The sequence below is a fragment of the Eubalaena glacialis genome, chromosome 7 (assembly GCF_028564815.1).
Source record: "Eubalaena glacialis isolate mEubGla1 chromosome 7, mEubGla1.1.hap2.+ XY, whole genome shotgun sequence".
Classification (NCBI taxonomy): domain Eukaryota; kingdom Metazoa; phylum Chordata; class Mammalia; order Artiodactyla; family Balaenidae; genus Eubalaena; species Eubalaena glacialis.
In genome coordinates this window covers 47,239,001-47,262,458 of record NC_083722.1, presented here as the reverse complement: position 1 = coordinate 47,262,458, position 23,458 = coordinate 47,239,001, and the positions used below count along the sequence as shown (strand labels likewise).

Genomic DNA, 23,458 nt, shown 5'->3' with positions numbered 1-23,458 from the left:
TTGTTTTTTCTTCACTAAAGATCTCCTATATGCCAGTCCTTGTATTAAACCCTGCATATGAAGATAGTTTAAGGAGCCTTAAGGAGATCACAGGACAACACTAACATGAAATGTCATGGATTACAGCACAATTGTAATTGATATTTGAAGAAAATGCTGAGGAAAGCGTAGAGAAGGGAGCTACTAACTTCTATCATTCAGTTGAACTTGGATAGAACTCTAATACTGAATCATTTCAAAGAAGTAATTTTCTGAGCAAATATATGGCATAACTAAGAATTCAGGTACTGTTTAACCTATTTAAGAGAACTCACATTCTTTAAAAACTTTCCTGTATTAATTATTTTGTATCATCTGGCCTGGTTTTTTAAACTGGATTCTAAGATCTATGAAAGGAAAGACTTTCTACAGTGACAAAGAAGTAGTAAGGACACCATAAATATCTGTACGCTACATATAAATAAATGATGTTATTAACTAAAAAGGAATTTAAAAATCAGTTATGCAAAATAAGTAAAACAGGACTCATTCAGAAACACATTGTTAGAATTAGGTTATAGTGTTTTATATATTTGAAATATATCAATATTTCTTTTAAAAAATTATCCCATCTCTGGTTTTTTAAACTCAGACTGATTTTTTTTACCCAGTTGATTCAAGTTTTACAGAATGCATAGTGTGTAATCTCCATTACATGTTAATAAGCATCATTGAGGAACATTTTACTTTGATAAAAGGGTGTAAATTACCCAGGTAACTCTTCTTGTGCATTAAATGTTACTCTAGTGACTTATAAAGCTATTGCATCTCAAATACTCTGTTCTCAGCAGAATCAGGACTATTAAGTGGCATTTATTTCTCAATGTTCTCTCATTCCTGCCATGGGACTAGGTACTTTGGGGAGTATTCAGAGTGGGAAAGAAAAATCTTCATGATTTTTAAACTTGCAAAATGGTGTTCTCTGAGTGCCCCAGAGATACTATAAACATTGAGGTTGTTGGGGGGAAAAAAATGAAGCACAAGAACAAGGCACCAATTTATGCAAAGTTGGCATTATTTATCTGGAAAGTAAACTTTTAGTGCTTATCTGTCTCTCTGGAAGTAGGTTTAACATGCCACCTTCAAAATAAACTAACTTTAGAGAATAGTTCAGAAAGGACATAGGGTGTCATAAAGATTACCGAGGACATAGCTCTTATGCTCACACTTTGCTAGACCTAGATAGCTAGTTGTTTATATTTCTGAGATCTGAAAAAGAATCTCAAAAAAAATTTTTTAATCACACTACAACAAAAAAGGACAGCTCTTGCTATTTATTTTTCGTATACTGTAAACCAATTTGCAAAAAACACAACTATTGTAAGAAATCTAAATTAATCTCTACTATTACAAGCCACTAGTGTCTTTGGTTTTAATCATTTAAGAGCATTACAACAGGTTGATTAAAGTTCACACTGGCTCTGAGCCACTCAGTTTGTTGGGCTCAGTTAGGTTTCTCATTTCTTAGAGGGATATCTTTCTATTTAAAAGCATATTTCAAATATTTAAGTACGTGTTGCTTTATGGCTATTTATTCCCAAAGAGAATATGTTAGGTTAGATGTTTTGTAGTTGCTGTTGTAACTCACTAAAATAACAATGTCCATTTTTTTTAATTTTAAAATACTTATCCTACTAAAAAAATGAAGATACTTACTACCATTACACCTTCTAGGTGTCAAGCATAGTGCTAGGCATTTTATGTGTATTATTAGCTAATAAAATTTTCTTCCACGATGGATGCTAATGTTGTCTTCCTTTTAAAGATGAGAAAACTATAGCTCAGAAAGTTTAGTTGTTGGGAAAACCCAGAATTTTTATTTGTAATTGTCTCACCATCTTTCCACTACCCTTTTTATCTGAAAGAAGCTCCTGATTTCCACTCTCTTTTTCCTTTTCTTTTCTTGGCTAGAAAATAAGACCATTTATTTTACTCCCTTCTGATTATATAATAATTGGTGATTCCAGGACTTCTCTGGTGGGGCAGTGGATAAGAATCTGCTTACCAATGCAGGGGACATGTGTTCGATCCCTGGTCCTGGAAGATCCCATGTGCCACAGAGGTACTAAGCCTGTGCACCACAACTACTGAGCCTGCGTGCCTAGAGCCTGTGATCCACAAGAGAAGCCACCGTAAGGAGAAGCCCGAGCACCACAACGAAGACCCAACACAGCCAAAAATAAATAAAATTAAATCTTAAAAAAATAATAATAATAATTGGTGATTCCAACAACAAACAATTGATTAGCTAAATGAGGAGATTGTAGCTTTAATTTTGTTAGCAAAAATGTAGGCTGCTTGAAGTGAATTTGCTAAGGTGCAAATCTAGGTGTTTAAAGTGGAAGGCAGGGTTAACTGATCTGCTCTGAGCATTTTTAGATATTAATGGAATATTAGAACCTAATGGTTCAACAATTTCATCCACACAATTTGTATTGTCACTATATGTAATTGCAGAGTTTATTGTTTTAAGATGCAAAGGGTAAAACAGAATAGTACTGAAGGAGAAATATGGATGATCAACATTTCTTTTCAGAGATGAACATAATGAGTTATGTTCTAAGAAGAGTGAAATTTCAGTTCTCTATCATTTATGCTCTCTGGAAATTCAGGCAGCATCTGGGAAGCAATTACAGCTATTATCACTGTCACAAATTTTTAATTAGACATTCCCTGTTAGAAACAAGTAACACTTGAGATAACCCATTTAGAGAATAATAAAGGACTGTACTCCATTCCCAACTCTGGAGTTTTAAGACACACATGACAGGTACTCAGTAATTACTTATTGAATAAATTAATTAAATTTAAATATTTTACATCTTCATTTTGTACCCAGAAAGAAGCCATAGACCTCCCTCAGATGGATCCCTTCAGTTTGAATGGAAGTCCCATGAGTCCTATAGCCAGGCATGCTTTTGAGTTCTAGTTCTGCCTCTTTCTTGTTGAAAGGCCTCTTTGGCAAGTCAGCAAGTCTCTTCATCTACATACTGATGGCACATTTTAATTGTCAGAAACCATTCTGAGCTTCTGACATGCATATCTAAATGCCTGTGAGACATTTCCTCAAGTGTCTCAAACTCAACTTTTTTCAAAACTAAACATCTTTTCCTCCATGCTACTTAATACTCTAAGTTTCCTATTTCAGTGAATAATGCTATTACCTACAACTTACCTAGTTATACATCAAAAACCCTTGACATCTTCTCAATTTTGCTCAATAGATCTAAGCAATCATCAAGCTTTTTCTTTTCTTCCTTAATATGTGTTTCACTCACCCATTTCTTCCTATCTCCACTAACACTATTCCATGGCAAGCCATTATCCTCTTTGCCCAGAGTACTCAGCTACCTTGTTATCTTTTGTGTTTTTCCATGATTTTAAGCATATATACATATATATGTATGTATATATGTATATATATGCCATAATGTATATGTGTTCTATTGCACATATGCATATATAAGTATATATATATTCCCTACTGTGTGTGTGTGTATATACATATGTGTGTATGTATACATTCCCTACTCTTCTCCACCTTCTGGAGAGAGGAACTTGTCCAAATACAATTGATTAGGCCTGTTCAGTTGCTCTTGTAGCATACTCAAGATCAAGTCCAAATTTTTTAACAAGGAATTCCACACAAGGCCTAACATGGTCTGAACCTTGACTTCATTTTAGACAATTAGAGTTGATGACTTTGGTGATCATCTAAAGTACAAGTATTCTATGTTGTTTATTGAAAAAAAATTCTTGTGTTTCAAAATACAAGTAATGTTGCTGATAAATTTAAGACTTTAAAATCTTTTTCTCAAAAGGAAGGTCATCTTATTTTTGCATGGAAATGGGCCAATTAGGAGAAGGTACCAGTAAAACAAACCAGTTTAAGGTTTCAAGTACAAAGGCCCAAACTTTAGATACCTGTTAAATTTTGGCAAATGAATGATTTCACTTTGTTTAATATACTGAGAAAAAGGTTACATTTTCCCTAACAATGAGTAAATGCTTATGGATTAGATTTTTTGATCACTCACTATTTTGATTCATTTTAAGAATGATGATGATTTCTGGTAGTGCTCCCACAAGCCAGAGACAGGTTGGGTCTTTGGGACTTTTGAAGTGCTTCTCTTGGTTACTGGGGAACTTGTCCTAAATACCAAAATTTTCCTCGGAAGTGGTGAGATCCATTTTAGTCCTTGAAGATGTTCTTAGGTGAAGTCCCTAAGTGGCTTTTGAAAGTATGTATTTCCAATTGGCTATCTGGACCATGAAACTAATAAAATCTATCTCCAAAGTCCAAACTTAACATAAACAACAAATATGAATGTTTAAAATGTGGTACATATTGAAAATATAAATGGGTAAATTCAGAAAGACAGCTGAAAAATATATGAATAATCTATAATGAGGAACATTGTAGAAACTTTGAGAAAAAATTCTGAAATACATTTGTGGCCCAATAGTTCGTGCTTGATATTTCTCTATTAACTTAAATTCAGCACAATGGAATGTGTGTCTGTGGCCATGGCTGGTTTTTATAATATGAGAATTAAATCCTCTTCCAGTTTCTTTTTTTCAGTCTAGATATGGAAATCCTGGGGCCATTTTTCTTAACTTTACTGCATATTTATACATACCCTTGTTTAGTACCCCCAAACTTACTTCATGTATATACCTAATTTCCAAATAACAGTGCGGTTTTGCAATTTTATCTCCTGTGACTAAGATTAAGTTATTTGAATTACTGCTATTCTGTAAGCTCCAGGTGGGTTAAAAAAATGCCCAACAAACTTAAGGCTGTGCCAAGAAAGCATTCCAAGTAGTTTAACATGCAATGAGTGTTTTTTACAAGCTTGTATGTTCCCCGGTGAGGCCACCACGATTTGAAATAAGACTCACACTGTAATTTAAATATGCTGTGATTAGTATAACTCTCCTCTCTTTGGTGGTGGTGCTATTTTTTTTTATTTTATTTTTTAATTTATTTTTTTACTTTTTATTTTATATTGGAGCATAGTTGATTTACAATATTGTGTTAGTTTCAGGTGTACAGCAAAGTGATTCAGTTAAATGTATACATATATCTATTATTTTTCAAATTATTCTCCCATTTAGGTTGCTACATAATATTGATCAGAGTTCTCTTTGCTATACAGTACGTCCTTATTGGTCATCCATTTAAAATATAGCAATGTGTACATATTAATCCCAAACTCCCTAACGATCCCTCCCCCGCACCCATCCCTCTGGTAACCATAAGTTCACTCTCTAAGTCTATGAGTCTGTTTCTATTTTGTAAAAAATTCATTTTTATCATTTTTTTAGATTCTGCATATAAGTGATATCATACGATATTTCTCTTTCTCTGCTGGACTTACTTCACTCAATGTGACAATCTCTAGGTCCATCCATGTTGCTGCAAATGGCATTATGTCATTGTTTTTAATGGCTGAGTAATATTCCATTGAATATATGTACCACATCTTCTTTACCCATTTCTCTGTTGATGGATATTTAAGTTGCTTCCATGTCTTGGCTATTGTAAAGAGAGCTGCAGTGAACATTGGGGTACATATATCCTTTCAGACCATGTTTTCCTCTGGATACATGTCCAGGAGTGGGATTGCAGGGTCATATGGTAGTTGTATTTTTAGTTGCTTAAGGAACATCCATACTGTTTTCCATAGTGGCTGCATCAATTTACATTCCCACCAACAGTGTAGGAGGGTCCTCTTCTCTCCACACCCTCTCCAGCATTTGTTGTTTGTGGATCTTTTGATGATACCCATTCTGCTGGGGTGAGGTGATATCTCATTGCAGTTTTGATTTGCATTTCTCTAATAATTAGTGATATTGAACATCTTTTCATTTGCCTCTAGGCCTTCTGTATGTCTTCTTTGGAGAAATGTCTATTTAGGTCTTCTGCCAGTTTTTGATTGAGTTGTTTGTTTTTATGATATTAAGCTGCATGAGCTGTTTGTAAATTTTGGAGACAAATCCCTTGTCGGTCACATCATTTGCAAATATTTTCTCCCATTCTGTGGGTTGTCTTTTCATTTTGTTTATGGTTTCCTTTGCTGTGCAAAAGATTTTGAGTTTACTTAGGTCCCATTTGTTTATTTTTGTTTTTATTTCCATTACTCTGGGAGACAGATCAAAAAAGATATTGCTGTGATTTATGTCAGAGAGTGTTTTTCCAATGTTTTCCTCTAAGAGTTTTACAGTATCCGGTCTCACATTTAGGTCTTTAATCCATTTTGAGTTTATTTTTGTGTATGGTGTTAAAGAATGTTCTAATTTCATTTTTTACATATAGCTGTCCAATTCTCCCAGCACCATTTATTGAAGAGACTGTCTTTCCTCCATTGTATAGTCTTGCTTCCTTTGTTGTAGATTAATTTACCATAGGGCATGGGTTTATTTCTGGGCTTTCTTTCCTTTTCCATTTTGGTGCCAGTACCATACTGTTTTGATGACTATAGCTTTGTAGTATAGTCTGAAGTCAGGGAACCAGATTCATGCAGCTCCATTTTTCTTTCTCAAGATTGCTTTGGCTATTTGGGGTCTTTTGTGTCTCCATACAAATTTTAAGATTTTTTGTCCTAGTTCTGTGAGAAAATGTCACCGGTAATTTGATACGGATTGCATTGAATCTGTAGACTGCCTTGGGTCGAATAGTCATTTTGACAATACTGATTCTTCCAATCCAAAAACATGGTGTATCTTTCCATCTGTTTGTGCCATCTTCGATTTCTTTCATCAGTGTCTGATAGTTTTTGGAGTACAGGTCTTTTGTCTCCTTAGGCAAGTTTATTCCTACGTATTTTATTCTTTTTGATGTGATTCTTTTGTTTCCTATTGAAACAAACAATAGAATTGTTTCTTGAATTTCTCTTTCTGATCTTTTATTGCTTTTGTACAGAAATGCAACAGATATTTGCATATTAATTTTGTATCCTGCAACATTACCAAATTCATTGATGAGCTCTAGTAGTTTACTGGTAGCATCTTTAGGATTTTCTATGTATCGGATCATGTCATCTGCAAACAGTGACAGTTTTACTTCTTTTCCAATTTGGATTCCCTTTATTTCCTTTTCTTCTCTGATTGCCAGGGCTAGGACTTCCAAAACTATGTTGAATAAAAGTGGTGAGAGTGGACATCCTTGTCTTGTTCCTGATCTTGGAGGAAATGCTTTCAGCTTTTCACTGTTGAGTATGATGTTAGCTGTAGGTTTGTCATATGTGACCTTTATTACATTGAGGTAGGTCCCCTCTATGTCCACTTTCTGGAGTTTTTATCATACATGAGTGTTGAATTTTGCCAAAAGCTTTTTCTGACTCTATTAAGATGATCATATGGTTTTTATTCTTTGATTTGTTGATGTGGTGTATCACACTGATTTCTGGTTATTGTGAAATTCTTGCATCACTGAGATAAATCTCATTTTATCATGGTGTATGACCCTTTTAATGTATTGTTGGATTCAGACTGTTAGTACTTTGTTGATGATTTTTGTGTGTATGTTCATCAGTGATATTGGCATGTAATTTTCTTTTTTTGTGGTACCTTTGTCTGGCTTTGGTATCAGGGTAAAGGTGGCTCATAGAATGAGTTTAGGAGTTTTCCTTCTTCTGCAATTTTTTGGAACAGTTTCAGAAGGATGGGTGTTAACTCTTCTCTAAAAATTTGATAGAATTCCCCTGTGAAGCCATCTGGTCCTGGACTTTTGTTTGTTGGGAGTTTTTAAATCACAGTTTCAATTTCAGTGCTTGTGAATTGTCTGTTCATATATTCTCTTTCTTCCTGATTCAGTCTTGGGAGATTGTACCTTTCTAAGAATCTGTCCATTTCTTCCAGGTTGTCTGTTTTATTGGCATACAGTTGCTCATAGTATTCTCTTATAATCCTTTGTATTTCTGTGGTGTCTGTAGTAACTTCTCTTTTTTCATTTCTAATTTTATTGATTTGAGTCCTCTCCCTTTTTTCTTGATGAGTCTAGCTAAAAGTTTATCAATTTTCTTTACCTTTTCAAAGAACCAGCTTTTAGTTTCACTGATCTTTGTTACGTTTTCTTCACCTCAATTTATTTCTGCTCTGATCTTTATGATTTTTTTCCTTCTACTAACTTTAGTTTTTGTTTGTTCTTCTTTCTCTAGTTGCTTTAGGTGTAAGTTTAGGTTGTTTATTTGAGATTTTTCTTCTTTCCTGAGGTACGGTTTTATTGCTATAAACTTCCCTCTTAGAACTGCTTTTGCTGCATCCCAAAGGCTTTGGATTGTTGTACTTTCATTTTCATTTGTCGCCAGGTACTTTTTGATTTCCTCAGTGATACATTGTTGTTTAGTAGCATATTGTTTAACCTCCACGTGCTTGTGATTTTTACATTTTTTTATTGTAGTTTATTTCTAATCTTATAGCATTGTGGTCAGAAAAGTTGCTTGATATGATTTCAATTTTCTTAAATTTACCAAGGCTTGCTTTGTGACCCAGCATGTGGTCAATCCTGGAGAATGTTCCATGTGCATGTGAGATGAATGTGTATTCTGCTGCTTTTGGATGGAATGCTCTGTAAGTTAAGTCCATCTGGTCTAATGTGTCATTTAAGGTCTGTGCTTCCTTACTGACTTTCTGTCTGGATAATCTGTTCATTGTTGTAAGTTGGGTGTTAAAGTCCCCCACTATTACTGTGTTACTGTCAATTTCTCCTTTTATGGCTGTTAGTATTTGCATTATATATTGAGATGCTCTTATGTTGGGTGCATAGATATTTACAATTGTTATATCTCCTTCTTTCATTGATCCTTGATCATTATGTAGTGTCCTTCTTTGTCTCTTGTAATAGTCTTTATTTTAAAGTCTATTTTGTCTGATATGAGTATTGCTAGTCCAGCTTTCTTTAGATTTCTATTTGCATGGTATACATTTTTCCATCCCCTCACTTTCAGTCTGTATGTGTCCCTAGGCCTGAAGTTGGATCTCTTGTAGACAGCATATACACATGTCTTATTTTTGTATCCATTCAGCCAGTCTTTGTCTTTTGGTTGAAGAATTTAATCCATTTATATTTAAGGTAATTATCAATATGTATGTTCCTATTGCCATTTTAATTGTTCTGGGTTTGTTTCTGTAGGTCTTTTTTCTTTCCTTCCTCTCCTCTCTTGTGGTTTGATGACCATCTTTATTGTTGTGTTTGGGTTACTTTTTATTAGTGTGTGTGTATCTATTGTAGTTTTGGGGTTTGCTGTTCCCATGAGGTTTTGACATAGCAGTCTATATATGTACAAAGTTTTTTAAAGTTGCTGGTCTCTTTCCCACCTAGAGAATTTCCTTTAGCATTTGCTTCAATGCTGGTCTGGTGGTGCTGAATTCTCTTAGCTTTTGCTTATCTGTGGAGCTTTTGATTTTGCCATCAAATTTGAATTAGAGCCTTGCTGGCTAGAGTATTCTTGGTTGTAGGTTCTTCCCTTTCATCACTTTAAATATATCACCCCACTCCCTTCTTGTCTGCAGAGTTTCTGCTGAGAAATCAGCCAATAATCTCATGGGAGTTCCCTTATATGTTATTTGTTGTTTTTCCCTTGTTGCTTTTAATATTTTTCTATGTCTTTAATTTTTGTCAATTTGATTGCTATGTGTCTCGGCATATTCCTTCTTGGGTTTACCCTTCCTGGGACTCTCTGCTTCCTGGACTTGAGCAACAGTTTCCTTTCCCATGTTAGGTACATTTTCGGCTATTATCTCTTCAAGTATTTTCTCAGGACCTTTCTCTCTCTCTTTTCCTTCTGGGACCCCTATAATGTGAATATTGGTGTGTTTATTGTTGTCCCAGAGGTCTCTTAGACTGTCTTCATTTCTTTTCATTCCTTCTCCTTTATTCTGTTCCATGGCAGTGATTTCCACCATTCTGTCTTCCTAGTCACTTATCCGTTCTTCTGCCTAAGTTATCCTCCTATTGATTCCTTCTGGTGTATTTTTCATTTCAGTTATTGTATTGTTCATCTCTGTTTGTCTGTTCTTTAGTTCTTCTTGGTCTTTGTTAAATATTTCTTGAATCTTCTAGATCCTTGCCTCCATTCTTTTTCTGAGATCTTGAATCATCTTCACTGTCATCATTCTGAAATCTTTTTCTGGAAGTTTGCCTATCTCCTCTTCACTTAGTTGTTTTTCTGGGGTTTTATCCTGTTCCTTCATCTGGAACATATTCCTCTGCCATTTCATTTTTTCTAACTTTCTCTGATTGTGGCTTCCATTCTGCTGGCTGGAGGATTGTATTTCTTCTTGCTTCTATTGTCTGCCCTTTGGTGGATGAGGCTATTAAGAGGCTTGTGCAAGCTTCCTGATAGGAAGGACTGGGAGTGGGTAGAATTGGGTCTTGTCCCTCTGGGGGCAGGGCCCTGCTCAGTAAAACTTTAATCCACTTGTCTGCTCATGGATGGGGCTGTGTTCCCTCCCTGATAGTTGTTTGGCCTGAGGCAATCCAGCACTGGAGCATGCAGGCTGTTTGGTGAAGTTAATGGTGATCTCCAGGAGGGCTTACACCAATGAGTACTTCCCAGATCTGTTGCTGCCAGTGTCTTTGTCCCTGCAGTGAGCCACAGCCACCCCCCCACCTCTGCAGGAGACCTTCCAACACTAGCTGGTAGGTCTGGCCCAGTGTCTTATGGGGTCACTGCTTTCTTCCCCTGGGTCCTGGTGCACACAAGACTTTGTGTGTGCCCTCCAAGAGTGGAGTTTCTGTTTCCCCCAGTCCTGTGAAAGTCCTGAAATCAAACGCCACTGGCTTTCAAAGCCAGATTCTCTGGGGACTCCTCCTCCTGTTGCTGGACCCCCAGGCTGGGAAGACTGATGTGGGGCTCAGAACTTTCACTCCTGTGGGATAACTTCTGTGGTATGTTTTCTAGTTTGTGGGTTGCCCAACCAGTGGGTATGGGATTTGATCTTATTGTGATTGTGCCCCTCCTATCATCTTGTTGTGGCTTCTTATCTTTGGATGTAGGGTGTCTTTTTTTGGTAGGTTCCAGCATTTTTTTTGTCAATGGTTGTTCAGCAGTTAGTTGTGATTTTGGTGTTTTTGTAAGAAGAGGGTGAGCTCACATCCTTCTACTCCACCATCTTGAGCTAATCAGCTGGTGCTATTTATTTTTAAACTGTCTAGTCTGTTTAACCCCTACTCTGCACATTTTACATGTTATCATATTTAATAATAGCTTGATTCTATGTGTTCTATTGCATTTCTAATTATCACCCTTTGATTATCATCCCTTACAAATTGCATATGTAGTTTGAAATTTTAACTTATATTTTATTCTTGACTCTGCTGTACAATATCTTGCTACTGTAGACAAATAAAGGTAAGCTCTCAATATTTTAAATTAAATATGTAACTTTCTTCTCTCTTTGGAGTTAAAATCCCATCTAAATAAAAAGGAAATAAATAACCCAGTTAGAAAGATTTCCAAAAAAACAATGGCGAATGATAATTGGACACAATGTAGAAGCTTCTCTGACATGTGCCAAAAACAATACTTCAATTATTGTTCAATAAAATTCTGAATCGATCAAAACCTGCAGAATTCGGTCATAGACCTTTTCTTTTGAAATGCATGTAAGGGATTTATGAGAAATAATGCAAGGAAGAATAAGAATGATGATATAAAATAATATTTTATGATCCTCTTCTCAAAGAAGTCCAATAACGTCTTTAATTCAGTGAAGACAGTGGGCTTGGTGGCATACCTTTGTAGACAGAGACTGAACCTGTAGTTTCTGGATTTCCTTATACACGCCAACCCCCACCCCCACTCACAACATCTGTCATTTCTATACTTGATAATAGAAATGAGCCCAGATTGTATTCTCAGACCAACTACAAGTTTTGGGAGTTAAAAATACAAATCAGACTTTAAACTCAGCAGAATGCTACCTTGGCTGCTTGACCAGCTCTGGCTCCCTCTGATTTTGCCCCACAAGCCTCTGCTTGCTTTCTCAGATTGGTGCCCTCATCTCAACACCTGTGTGAAAACAATTTTGGCCACCTTTGTCCCTGGTTACCACAAGGTAACCTTTAAACTTTGGAATTTCCTAGAGTAATTGGAGTGTCTTGGTTATGAATGGTGGACTCCTCTGACCACACCTGACCTGATAGTTTATGCTAACAAGATGACTCAGGATGGAGGGTGGTCATGCTAGAAAGACCAACTATGAGATTAGAGGGTTTGGGCTTTTACCATGTGATACCAGCCCACCCTGGGGAGGATTGGAGGCTGGAGATAAGATGATCTAATCATTCATGCCTACATAATAAAACAATGATAAAAAAACTCTGGGCACTAAGATGTACATAAACTTCCCTGGTTGGCAATACTTTTGATTGCTACACATCAATGTTGCCTGGAGGATAACACTGCCCTGAAGGTTTTGAAAGCTTCACATTTGGGATCCTTCCAGACCTTGCCCTACGTGTCTCTCCCTTTGCTGCTTTTGCTCTCTATCTTATTGTTATAATAAAGTTAACTGTAAGTATATCACTTTCCTTAGTTCTATGAGTTATTCTGGCAAATTATCAAACCTAAGTAGGTAGTGGGAACCTCCAAATTTGTAGCCAGCTCGTCAGAAGTAAGGGTGACCTGGGGTAACCCAAACTTGTGTCTGTGTGTAAAGTAAGGACACTTTTGTGGAGAACTGTGCCCTTAACTGGCGAAGTTTGGCCTGATTCTGGGCACCCACTCTAGTCTCTTTGTTTGCTCTTCCTGATCTTCTCAACAACCTGAATCTTAGCTCTCTGCCCATGACTGGACCTATCCCTGCTGGAACTTCCAAACGCTGAAAGCCTCCTGGGTGTCTGTCAGTCCCCTGGGACTGAGGGGGCTGCCCCTGAAATCTTCCTCGACAATGACCAGACACCAGAGAGATTGACCTAATTTTTTTTTCTTCTTCTTGGCACATCTTACAACTGAGTTAAATGTTTGATAAGGTACCAGTATAAGTAATTTGTTCAAAATAAAAAGACATCAGTTATTAGTCATCAATAATTATAATTACATTTTCAACTGGCATAGTTTTTCAGTAATTCATATATATCAGTTCCCATTGAGTCATTCAATAAATTATGACATATTTGATAAATGAAGTGTAGCACATTTATTTCAGAACAATGTATCTTAGTCTTTTTTTTTTTAATCCATGCCCTCTTTTAATAAACATAAAATCTCCCTAAACTCTGGAAATTCTATGAAGGTACACTAAGGTGGCATAGCTCCTGTATATATATCTTCCTAGTTGGTGTATTTCCACGTTGGCAAGAAAATGTTCTCCCAGCTTTTAATTTTGTACTCTATACTTTGTGTTTCTTAAAAAAATTATTTTTGTACATTCAAAATACAAATCTATATCATATTGAATATATTTTTTGTACATGATCAGTTCATTCCAAGATTCTGACAATAAATCACTCAACTTTTGCCTCCCATTCAGTTAAAATGATTGTATTATTAACTAAGCAGAAAGTTAAGTAATGAAAGAACTTTCCTATGACTTGTTTTATTGGCTCATCAAGAGAGTTGTTAAATGCATGTGGATTATAATTTTTTGTGGACTTTCGATTGGGTGAATTTTAGACAAAATCAAATTTGAGATTTAACTGTTTAAACACACTTGTTCAAAAAGGCACTAAGTTTGTTCAAAAAAGGGCTAAATTTTATTTTCCATTATTTAAACTTATAGTTGTTTTTTTTTTAATGAATTTAAAATGCCTGGTTCTATAACACAATGTTTATTTATAAAATCTCCACTGTTCTAAAAGTACACTGTACATAACTTGTGTGTTGCCTTCAAGAATGCAGATGGCTGGCACAGTTTTGACCTTTCATATTAAGACTGTAGGCCGCTTATCAGCATGCTCCCATGTATCCATCTAAAACTTATTCTCAACCAGAGCATCCAGGAAGTTCACCCAGGAACTTTTAACTGATGCCTAGTTCTCATCTTCAAAGATTATGATAGAGCTGAATTGGGATGGTAACTGCACACTGGTATTTTTTCAAAATTCACCAGGTGATTTGAAATGTATAATTAAGGTTAAGAATCTCTGATCTAAAATACTGAAATGCCGGTTCCAGTATTACCTAAAATTGTTGAACTCAAGAGTGCATGATTCAAAATAAAATTGAAACCACTGTTAAGTACATCTAACTTCAAATGAGCAATGCAAGCAGTGAAGTGGTGGTGCCTTGCTCATTTTGGCTGTTTCTTGCTGAAGCAAGATGATCTGAATTTATTATCAAAACTAGCTGGATTAGATATCCATTTCATTGCAACCTCTGAAATAGTAAATAGCAGAAAATTAGCTTCTCCTTAAGGTAAGTTTACAACTGGATATTAAAATACTTCAGAAGCACAATTTCTTTAGTTCTTCTTTCATTAAAAATAAAGTTTAGGGCTTCCCTGGTGGCGCAGTGGTTGAGAATCTGCCTGCTAATGCAGGGACACGGGTTCTCACCCTGGTCTGGGAAGATCTCACATGCCGCAGAGCAACTAGGCCTGTGAGCCACAACTACTGAGCCTGTGCGTCTGGAGCTTGTGCTCCGCAACAAGAGAGGCCGCGACAGTGAGAGGCCCACGCACCGCGATGAAGAGTGGCCCCCGCTTGCCGCAACTAGAGAAAGCCCTAGCACAGAAACAAAGACCCAACACAGCCAAAAATAGATAAATAAATAAATAAGATTTCATTAAAAAAAATAAAAAAATAAAGTTTAAAAATCTATATTAAAAGTTAAATTGAATAAATCACAGTGATATTTTTCTCAATATTTCTCAATAACAACTTCGATATTAATCCTATGATAAATACTTTGTATACACTACTATTAAAAATGACTGATAAATTCTTGCCCATATTAAGAAAACTCATCTCCATTTGTAAAATTAATTTCCTCAAATTTCTATTTCTATTTACTATTGCAAATGAACTGTGTTTGCTCTTGAATAACATGGTGGCATGATTGCCAGGTAGCTTCATTTTCCTTTGCTGTTTTCACAGCTTAATCAAAGCAGGGCTTATTTTCACATGGGGATAATAATCATTCCAGCTCCTCATCACAAAATGAATGCATTTGTGTTCTGCAATCAACTTGAAGTGAGGCACTCAAATGCCCTAGAATAGGGTACAAAAATTCTTTTTGCTTTCATTCATTTCAAGACAGTGTATTAATATTACCCTCCTTGATTCCACACACCTGTCATCTAAAATGTCACTACAGAATAGACCCATAATTAGCTCTTCAGTTCATACATTAAATACATTTTAATAAACAGCTCTCTTCTCTGAGAAGAGAATATTACTGTCCATTCTTAGCTATCAATCTCAGATTAGAGGGTGTTTCTTATTTGAAGTATTGATAAGACAAGCTGATCTGTGCACCCTTATTGAATTATGAGCTATTCAGACTTATCCAAAACAATTATAATGACTCTGATAAGGTAGGAAATATTTTAAAACTGCAAAAACTGATTTGGGATTTCTGTAAGTCAAATATTCATGTTCCAAAAAGAAGTTTAAGTTATCAGAAATTTAATATTTAAATATTAATTTAATAATAATTTAACATCAATGAAATGTTTAATAATCATAATACATTAAATAATATAAGTAAATTATTATATATTATATTGTATATATGAAGTAAATATAATTGTATCGTATTTTCATACTAATATTTATTTAAAATACTTAATATTTAAAATTTTATATTTACATCATTGTAAGAAAATGGTTTAATATTCAATATTAAATTGTACAAAAATAACTTGAATAATTTAATTGCAATGAAGCCCAAAGGGATACATGATATTCACAGAAGTCAGCGTATTTGTTACTTCACCATGAATTATGGGCCCAAAAGAGATAAATACAATTTCAATCTGGTGACACATGAAACATGATGTATAAAGATTTAGATTGAAGTGTCACACTGAATGACTGGATTTTTACTTCTACTGGTTTATTTCAAACTATTTTTGAAGGAATCCTGAATGAGAGATTCCATCCATGAGTCTTTTGTAGGCAGGATACCGTTATTCTGGAGAGCATTCCCTGTTCCTCTCCCACAGCTCTTTCCTCAAGCCTGAGCAGCAGAGGAGGTTCTGGGACAGCTGATTGTGAGCCTCCTCACATACTGTCTAAGTCTGGGTGTTGTCAGGAAATTGAGAATTGGGGCTGTTTGTTTTATAAAAATACAGATCTGTATCCATGACACAACCAAAGTGTAGCAGAGAGGAATTAGTAATTCAAAATATAAGTGAATAAGCAGAGATGCAAGATTTACATTTTGGAGTAAATGTTATTAATTTAAAAGATTGTGCACAGTTCATTAAAGATAAGCTACAAATGGATACTTGTTAACACGTGAGGTATGGAAAATTAGTGAAAAACATCAATCTATAATTGACATGAGTGGGTCCTCAAATCACTGCTCCACATGCATATTTAAATGTTATCATCTGTCCATTTGGACGTGACAGGCTGAGCAACCTATGGAGCAAGAATCCTGAACTTAAAGTTCCCTTTACATAATCACCTAATACCAAAATCTGAGGGCATATAATGCATATTAATTTAATTAGGCTTTATGATGCTGAGCTCTTACTATTTCTCATCATTTGACTTAGTCCTTTTTCTATTTTCTGTATAGAATATGGGAACATGGACACTCCCCAAATTTAAACCTCATGACTATATGGATTGACATGCAAGCAGTTTCTTTATTTTCTGGTCATATAAAAGGAGTGTCCCTTTTCAAATATACATATTTATGGTTAATTATAATGGCACATATGAAAATATATTAAATTCTGCATTTTGTCAAGGTATTATCCTAATGATTAAGAACTGAAAAAAAAAAACTTATTTTATGGTGGAAAAATCTTATAGGAATTTTTATAAAGCAGTCTATATTGTGTTTTCTTTTTAAATAAGATGTGTATCATGATGGATTTAAAAATTGGTAAAATATATAACAAACAGTAAAGAATGAGTAAATATAGGAGTGTAATTTAAATTTCCTTTTTTAACCTAAATTTTCTATAGTGTATGTGTATTATTTTTAGAATAAGAAAAAAATAACATTTTTAGATTAATCATACCTATGTATCTACTTAGATTTCTTAACACTTGTGGCAAAAAAAAATTAAAAAATTCTAAAAATATATAATTACTTTCACATGTGCATCATTTAAAACAGTCGCTTTTGTTCAGAGTTCCTGACTGCATTCTGTGGCCCAGTGTAGCAGAGATGAGTCACAGTGAGCAGAGAGGATTATGGGGCAATGGAAGGGGCTCTGGGCTGCTGGTGGAAGGGGCCCTGACTTGTGAGCAGCCTCCTTGCTGAACTCCACTGTTTTCTATGAGCTGCACCATGAAAAAATGTTGCAACGTGTTGGTTAGATTTATTTGCCTCTGTCCCTGGAATGTCACCTCCTGACCCCAACAAAATAAATAAATAAATTCTTTCCTGAATAATTACCCTTCTGACATGAAAATCAAGAAGCGCTTTCCAAATCAGAATGCATAGAGGGCTGATATATCAACATTTACAAGCAAAGAATGAAACCATCTTGAATGTGAAGTGTATTCTTGAATTAATGCTTGCTCAATGATGCCAGAAAATGGCAACAGATCCTGGTGGCCAAAGAAAAAGTCAAGACCCTAAAGCGAAGTCTACTTGTAGGCATAAATGTGTCTAATCTTTCAACATTAAGAATATGGCCAATTTGGCTGAAATTTTAGGTAATAAAAGTTATTACTTAAAAATTCCTGCCTAATATAATTCTTACTCTGTCCAGACAGTCAAACCACTATCCACATTTTATTCATTACTTTATTGAAAAGATTTATCAACTGCTTTCTGTGTGCAGAGAATTGCTTGTTGGTAAATTTTAATTTAACCCAGAATGAAAGCTAGTGCTTATGAGCAGGTGTAGCTTATAAAGTGATAGAGGTTGTTTGTCTCTAGACTTGGCAGCAGCAGAAGAGCTAAACACCCAGGAAAGCACACAATAGGTAACAGAGGTGAGCCCAGCTCTCCTTATGATGACTCCTGCATCTCCATTAGAAGGTCTGAGAAGTAATAGTTTGTATTCACACATTTTTCCCTATTGCCTTAATTACATGGCATTAACATTTTAAATGTAAATAATTGAGAAATAGTTGGCCTACATGGGAAAAGAATCTAAAAAAAAAAAAGAGTGGATATATGTACATGTATAACTGATTCACTTTGCTGTACACCTGAAACTAATAAAACATTGTAAATCAACTATACTCCAATAAAAATTTTTAAAAAAAACAAGAAAGAATAAAGAAATATGACAACTAAATGCAATGTGGTACTCTGGATTGAACCGTGGGACAGAAAGAAAATATTGATGGGAAAAGTAGTAAAATCTAAATAAACTCTGGAGTTTAGTTAAAAAAATAAAAAAAGAAATCTCATACCCTGTTACCAACTATGCAGTCAGATATCATCAAACTCATCCCTGCCATTGATTTCAGTGCATGTAATTCTGTAAAGTAAAGCTCATAGGGGATTTTTCCTCAAATTTATGTGCCATGTGTAAAAAACAATGACTGTATTTTGCAAATAAAAATTCCATTTAAAAAAGTGATTTATAAATAATAATATATCTTCTCATTAGAATGTAAGCTTTAAGTGATTGTTCACTGCAGTATCTCCAGGATTGAGAACAATGACTTACATGTGTTAGCCATTAAATAAATATCTGTTACGTGAGTAATGTTCTCTGACCTTCTACTGAATCACATGGTTTATAGTCTGGCACAATTTTTATATGTAGGAATACGTTTCTCAACAGTAGACAGCAGGAAGCAGGGAGGGACAATATCTATCGTGTACACCATCATATTCCGGGAGACTGACAATACCTTTGTGCACAAAAGACAAAAGTGCATTTTTACTATAAAATGGAGATAAAATACTTCAAATTTCAATATATTATAAAGAAAAAAATAAGAAAATATATGTAGGTACTCAGCTTATGGATAGCAGTGATTGTGATGGTGGCTTATTTTTATGCTCCTACTTCTGAGTTGGCCTCATGAGAGTCACCAGAGAAGTGACTTGATTTGGTACCTCTGGTTCCAAGGAGGGTGCACTTCTTTTTCTCTGATGTCTGGACCTTCCCTTCCCTGTCCTGATGGAACACTACACCTTCATCATGTGGAGCCCTGAACACAGGCAAAGTTCATCATCTCCTTTACTGCTCCTCATAAAGAGGAACAGAGTGGCCTTGGTATTATTTTAATAAAAATCCAGGAAAAAAAAAAAAAATCCAGGACTGGGAACATTTAAATGAGTGTTATTTTTCAAGGCAGTCAACTGATGATACTGAACATATATTTTCAGGAACCAGAAACTACACTTCTAAGTGATGTACTATATTGATATATCATAGGCACTCAACAAATCTTACTGAATTGTTAACTTTAAGTGGTTTTTAAATTAAACAATGTAATTTTGAAATTAATTTTATAGACTGATATTTTTATTGACTATTAATTCTTATGAATCAATCATTATTTGGCACTTTCAGGAACTACACATGCTATAAAAATAACTTAAAAGTTACAATTTCTGCCCTTCAAAGTTTTTAAATCTTTTAACTGTATATTATTCTAATGATCATCGTGATAGCAGAAAGACAGCATTGCTGTCATATCAATGAGTCAGACAATGGACACAGTGAAACATGTAAGAAAGACACTATTCTTAATGTTCACTGTTTCTGTTGAAAGTTTTCTATGATTGTGATTAATTACTTTTGAAATTTTGATCAAAATGGATCTGTCCAATTTTCTGGCACTGGCTCTCTACATCAAACCTCACCCTGGAATTACATAAATCAATGTAGTCTGGACTTCTGTAAAAACTGGGGGGGGGGGAGAAAGATAGAAGTAATTTCTGAGTTGTCAGTGACTGATGGATGTTTTGATTTCACAGTTTTAGTAAAGTAAAGGTCTTACCGTAGCTGTCATAGGCATCCTCACTTACTCCATGACCATAGTCATAGTACTCAGGCACACTGCAATAGATTTAGACAGCGATCAATGTTACTGTATTCAGGAGGAATCAACCCAAAAACTCATATGGAATTTGAATGCAAAATGTGTGCTAAGGTAATATCCCAAAAATCTCTAGGCATAAATCACATATTTGAACATAAATAATAATAGAATAATATTCATCAAATAATAGAATTCAAAGAAGAATATTCAGTAAGAAAAATACAGGTTATTGACAAAGAGTGCTATGATTTTCTCACCCCACCTCAGTACTTTATCTTTATCCTCCATTACATAAATCAAATTTCCTCTAAAGCACAAGTATGATACTTCAAGAGAAGAGTTATAAAAGGCCTATTTCCAAGAAAAGTGCTACACAAGATGACAATCTAGTCAATTTGGTGTGGGTTTTAATGCAATTACCTTAAGAAATATACAATTTCATCTTCACTTCCAAACACTGAAATTATATTTATACTGCCTTCCAACTCTTCCACAGTATGTCCCTAGGCTTCTCAAATACATAAGCTATTTCTTCTCACTTAATATCTTGCTAGATGCTTAGCCTAATGTTACCAAGTCATAATTTTTAAAAACACTATACAAAAAGTGGAAATTATTTTAATTTAGCTTAGTATTTGGATAATTAATGCATATTTTAATTTTATTTAGGGATCTACAAATATTTGTGATACACTGTATTTTTCACTCAAATAAGCTCCTTCATTTAAAGTTCTCTGCCTCATCTATACAACGGAATATTACTCAGCCATAAAAAGAAATGAAATTGAGTTATTTGTAGTGAGGTGGATGGACCTAGAGTCTGTCATACAGAGTGAAGTAAGTCAGAAAGAGAAAAACAAATACCATATGCTAATACATATATATGGAATCTAAAACAAAAAAAAAAATGGTTTTGATGAACCTAGGGGCAGGACAGGAATAAAGACTCAGACATAGAGAATGGACTTGAGGACATGGGGCAGGGAAAGGGTAAGCTGGGACGAAGTGAGAGAGTAGCACTGATATATATACACTACCAAACGTAAAATAGATAGCTAGTGGGAAGCAGCTGCATCACATGAAGAGATCAACTTGGTGCTTTGTGACCACCTAGAGGTGTGGGATAAGGAGGGTGGGAGGGAGATGCAAGAGGGAGGGGATATGGGGATATATGTATACATTTAGCTGATTCACTTTGTTGTACAGCAGAAACTAACACAACATTGTAAAGCAATTATACTCCAATAAAGATGTTAAAAAAAAAAAGGAGATGCCTCCAATGGAATAAAAAGAAAATGTTCAAATTCTTTTACAAAGTAATTAAAACAATGAATCAAAACCTGACGAAACTGCAAAAAAAGAAAAGGATGGTTCAAATCAGAAACTGATCATATTATTGAGTTCACTGGACTATCTGAAAATAAGATGAAAAGATGCTTAGTTAAATTTCACATCCATTCTTCTTTTACTTTACTTTTATTTTTTTCTAGGTTTATTGAGGTATAATTGACAACTAAAAAATTTTCTAAATGTAAGTTTTACATCATGATGTTTTGATTATATATACATATATATGTTGTGAGATGATTACCAAAATTAAGCTAATTAACATAGAAAAATAAAGTTCTCTGCCTGAACCTTAATTTATAAGCTATATATTTACGTATATAATTTGTATATATAAATTTATAAATTATATCAAGATATACTAATTCCTCTAAGTATATAAAAGTGTGGCAAGAAAACGACTTGATATCAAATACCAAATTTCATAAGGGCTGAGGGTGGGTGATAGATGACAAGGCGTTAGGTTGGAAGGAAGAAAGAAAGGCCTAAAATTATTTGGTTGTTGTTATCCTTCAAGGCAATCCCATAGGTCTCATTATATTAAATACTTGAGATTTCATTGATAGTAAGGAAGGAGAAGCAAAAAATAAAATAAAAGTCTGTATATTAGAGATGAAAAGAGAGATGGACAGAAGTTTGGCTATTTTTATCTTTCTGGGAGGCAATTGATAATGCACTAATTCAATTTCAGTGTAATGTAGCTGGGATAAAAAAAGATAACCTAGATTTCATTGCCTAGGATAATTATATACAAATTCTCTAAGAAAAATGTGGTAGTAAGTTTTTCTCCCCATCTTTCTAAGACTTGAGATTGTAGAAGTCTAAAGTCATTGGCTGGTGGCTGGATGTTTATCTTAATAGAAATGATGCAACTCAGTTGAGAACCCTCACATATGTATAGCAAAGTCCTGAAAGTTTTTTCACTGATTTCCGGGATGATCAAGAATTGGCCGTCATGAGAATGTGATTAACAAGCAGCATTCCCATGTATCAGGATGAAGAGAAAATGAGGGCACTGAGAGCAGCTGTTCCCTGCCTTCCTCACAATCAGTAAATTTCTCATGAGTAAGCTTGATTATGTTTCCCAAAGTGTGTTGTATGAAGACCAGTAGCAACAAACACTATCTAGTAGCATTACTATGTTTCTAAATGGATTTCAATTTTGATTTCAATTGATGAAGCTGAGAGGGAAAAAGAACAGTAGTGACAGAGACCATGACAGAGAAGCTGAGTTATTGTCTACCATAAATGATACATACACACCAAGAGGGAATTTTAACTTTCAAAACTCTAAAAGGGGAAAATGAAACATACAAGACATTTGTAAAATAATGGATAATGTAAAATAATGGAAGAATAATGGATAACAATCTTAATGGACTCTTCCAGAGTCCATACCTTTGCTTATCCAAATATTACTTCTCATTTCTCCCAGAAGAAAATATTTTACGTGGACAAATGGCCACACTGTGAGTGAAATATACTCCTCAGCCACACTTGCAGCTAGCTTTTCCCTTGTGGCTGTGTCAGGAAACACGGGATGTGCACAGAAGTGAGGGTATCAACCTTGAGTTCATTTCCAAATGAAGAACAAGCTCCTCATCTTGGACTTGTTCACAGTCACCTCCTCAGATGGTAAAATGCACTCAAAGTGATGATCTAGTATCTACCATGCAAATACACATAATGCTAGGAAGTCCTGCACTGCAGCACGGGAGGAACTTGTGTCTAAATGATCACATTGGAACAGACTTACTCTAAATCACTGCCTACCTCAGGGATTGTTATGAGGGAAAGAATAACTTTTTCTCTTTTTTGAGCCACTGATTTTTGAATCTCTGTTACAACAATATAGTCAAAAATAAAAATAAGTATGTAGGAGTGTAGAACTGCCATTAAAAATCTCAAAATATGGGCTATTAGTTCACTGAGAGGGTGGAAAGTGTAAGGAAAAAAAATACTGTAGGATGGAAAGCTGATGACCCTTGT

General features: G+C 34.9%; 1 protein-coding gene across 1 annotated transcript in view; it reads right to left on the bottom strand.

Moving 5' to 3' along the window:
* Positions 1-23,458, bottom strand: part of KHDRBS2 (KH RNA binding domain containing, signal transduction associated 2) — a 713,468-nt gene that overhangs the window by 4,555 nt on the left and 685,455 nt on the right. The window contains exon 8 of the mRNA XM_061195202.1: positions 20,081-20,139. Coding sequence (XP_061051185.1) covers positions 20,081-20,139 — 59 coding nt within the window. The remainder of the gene's footprint in view (positions 1-20,080; positions 20,140-23,458) is intronic.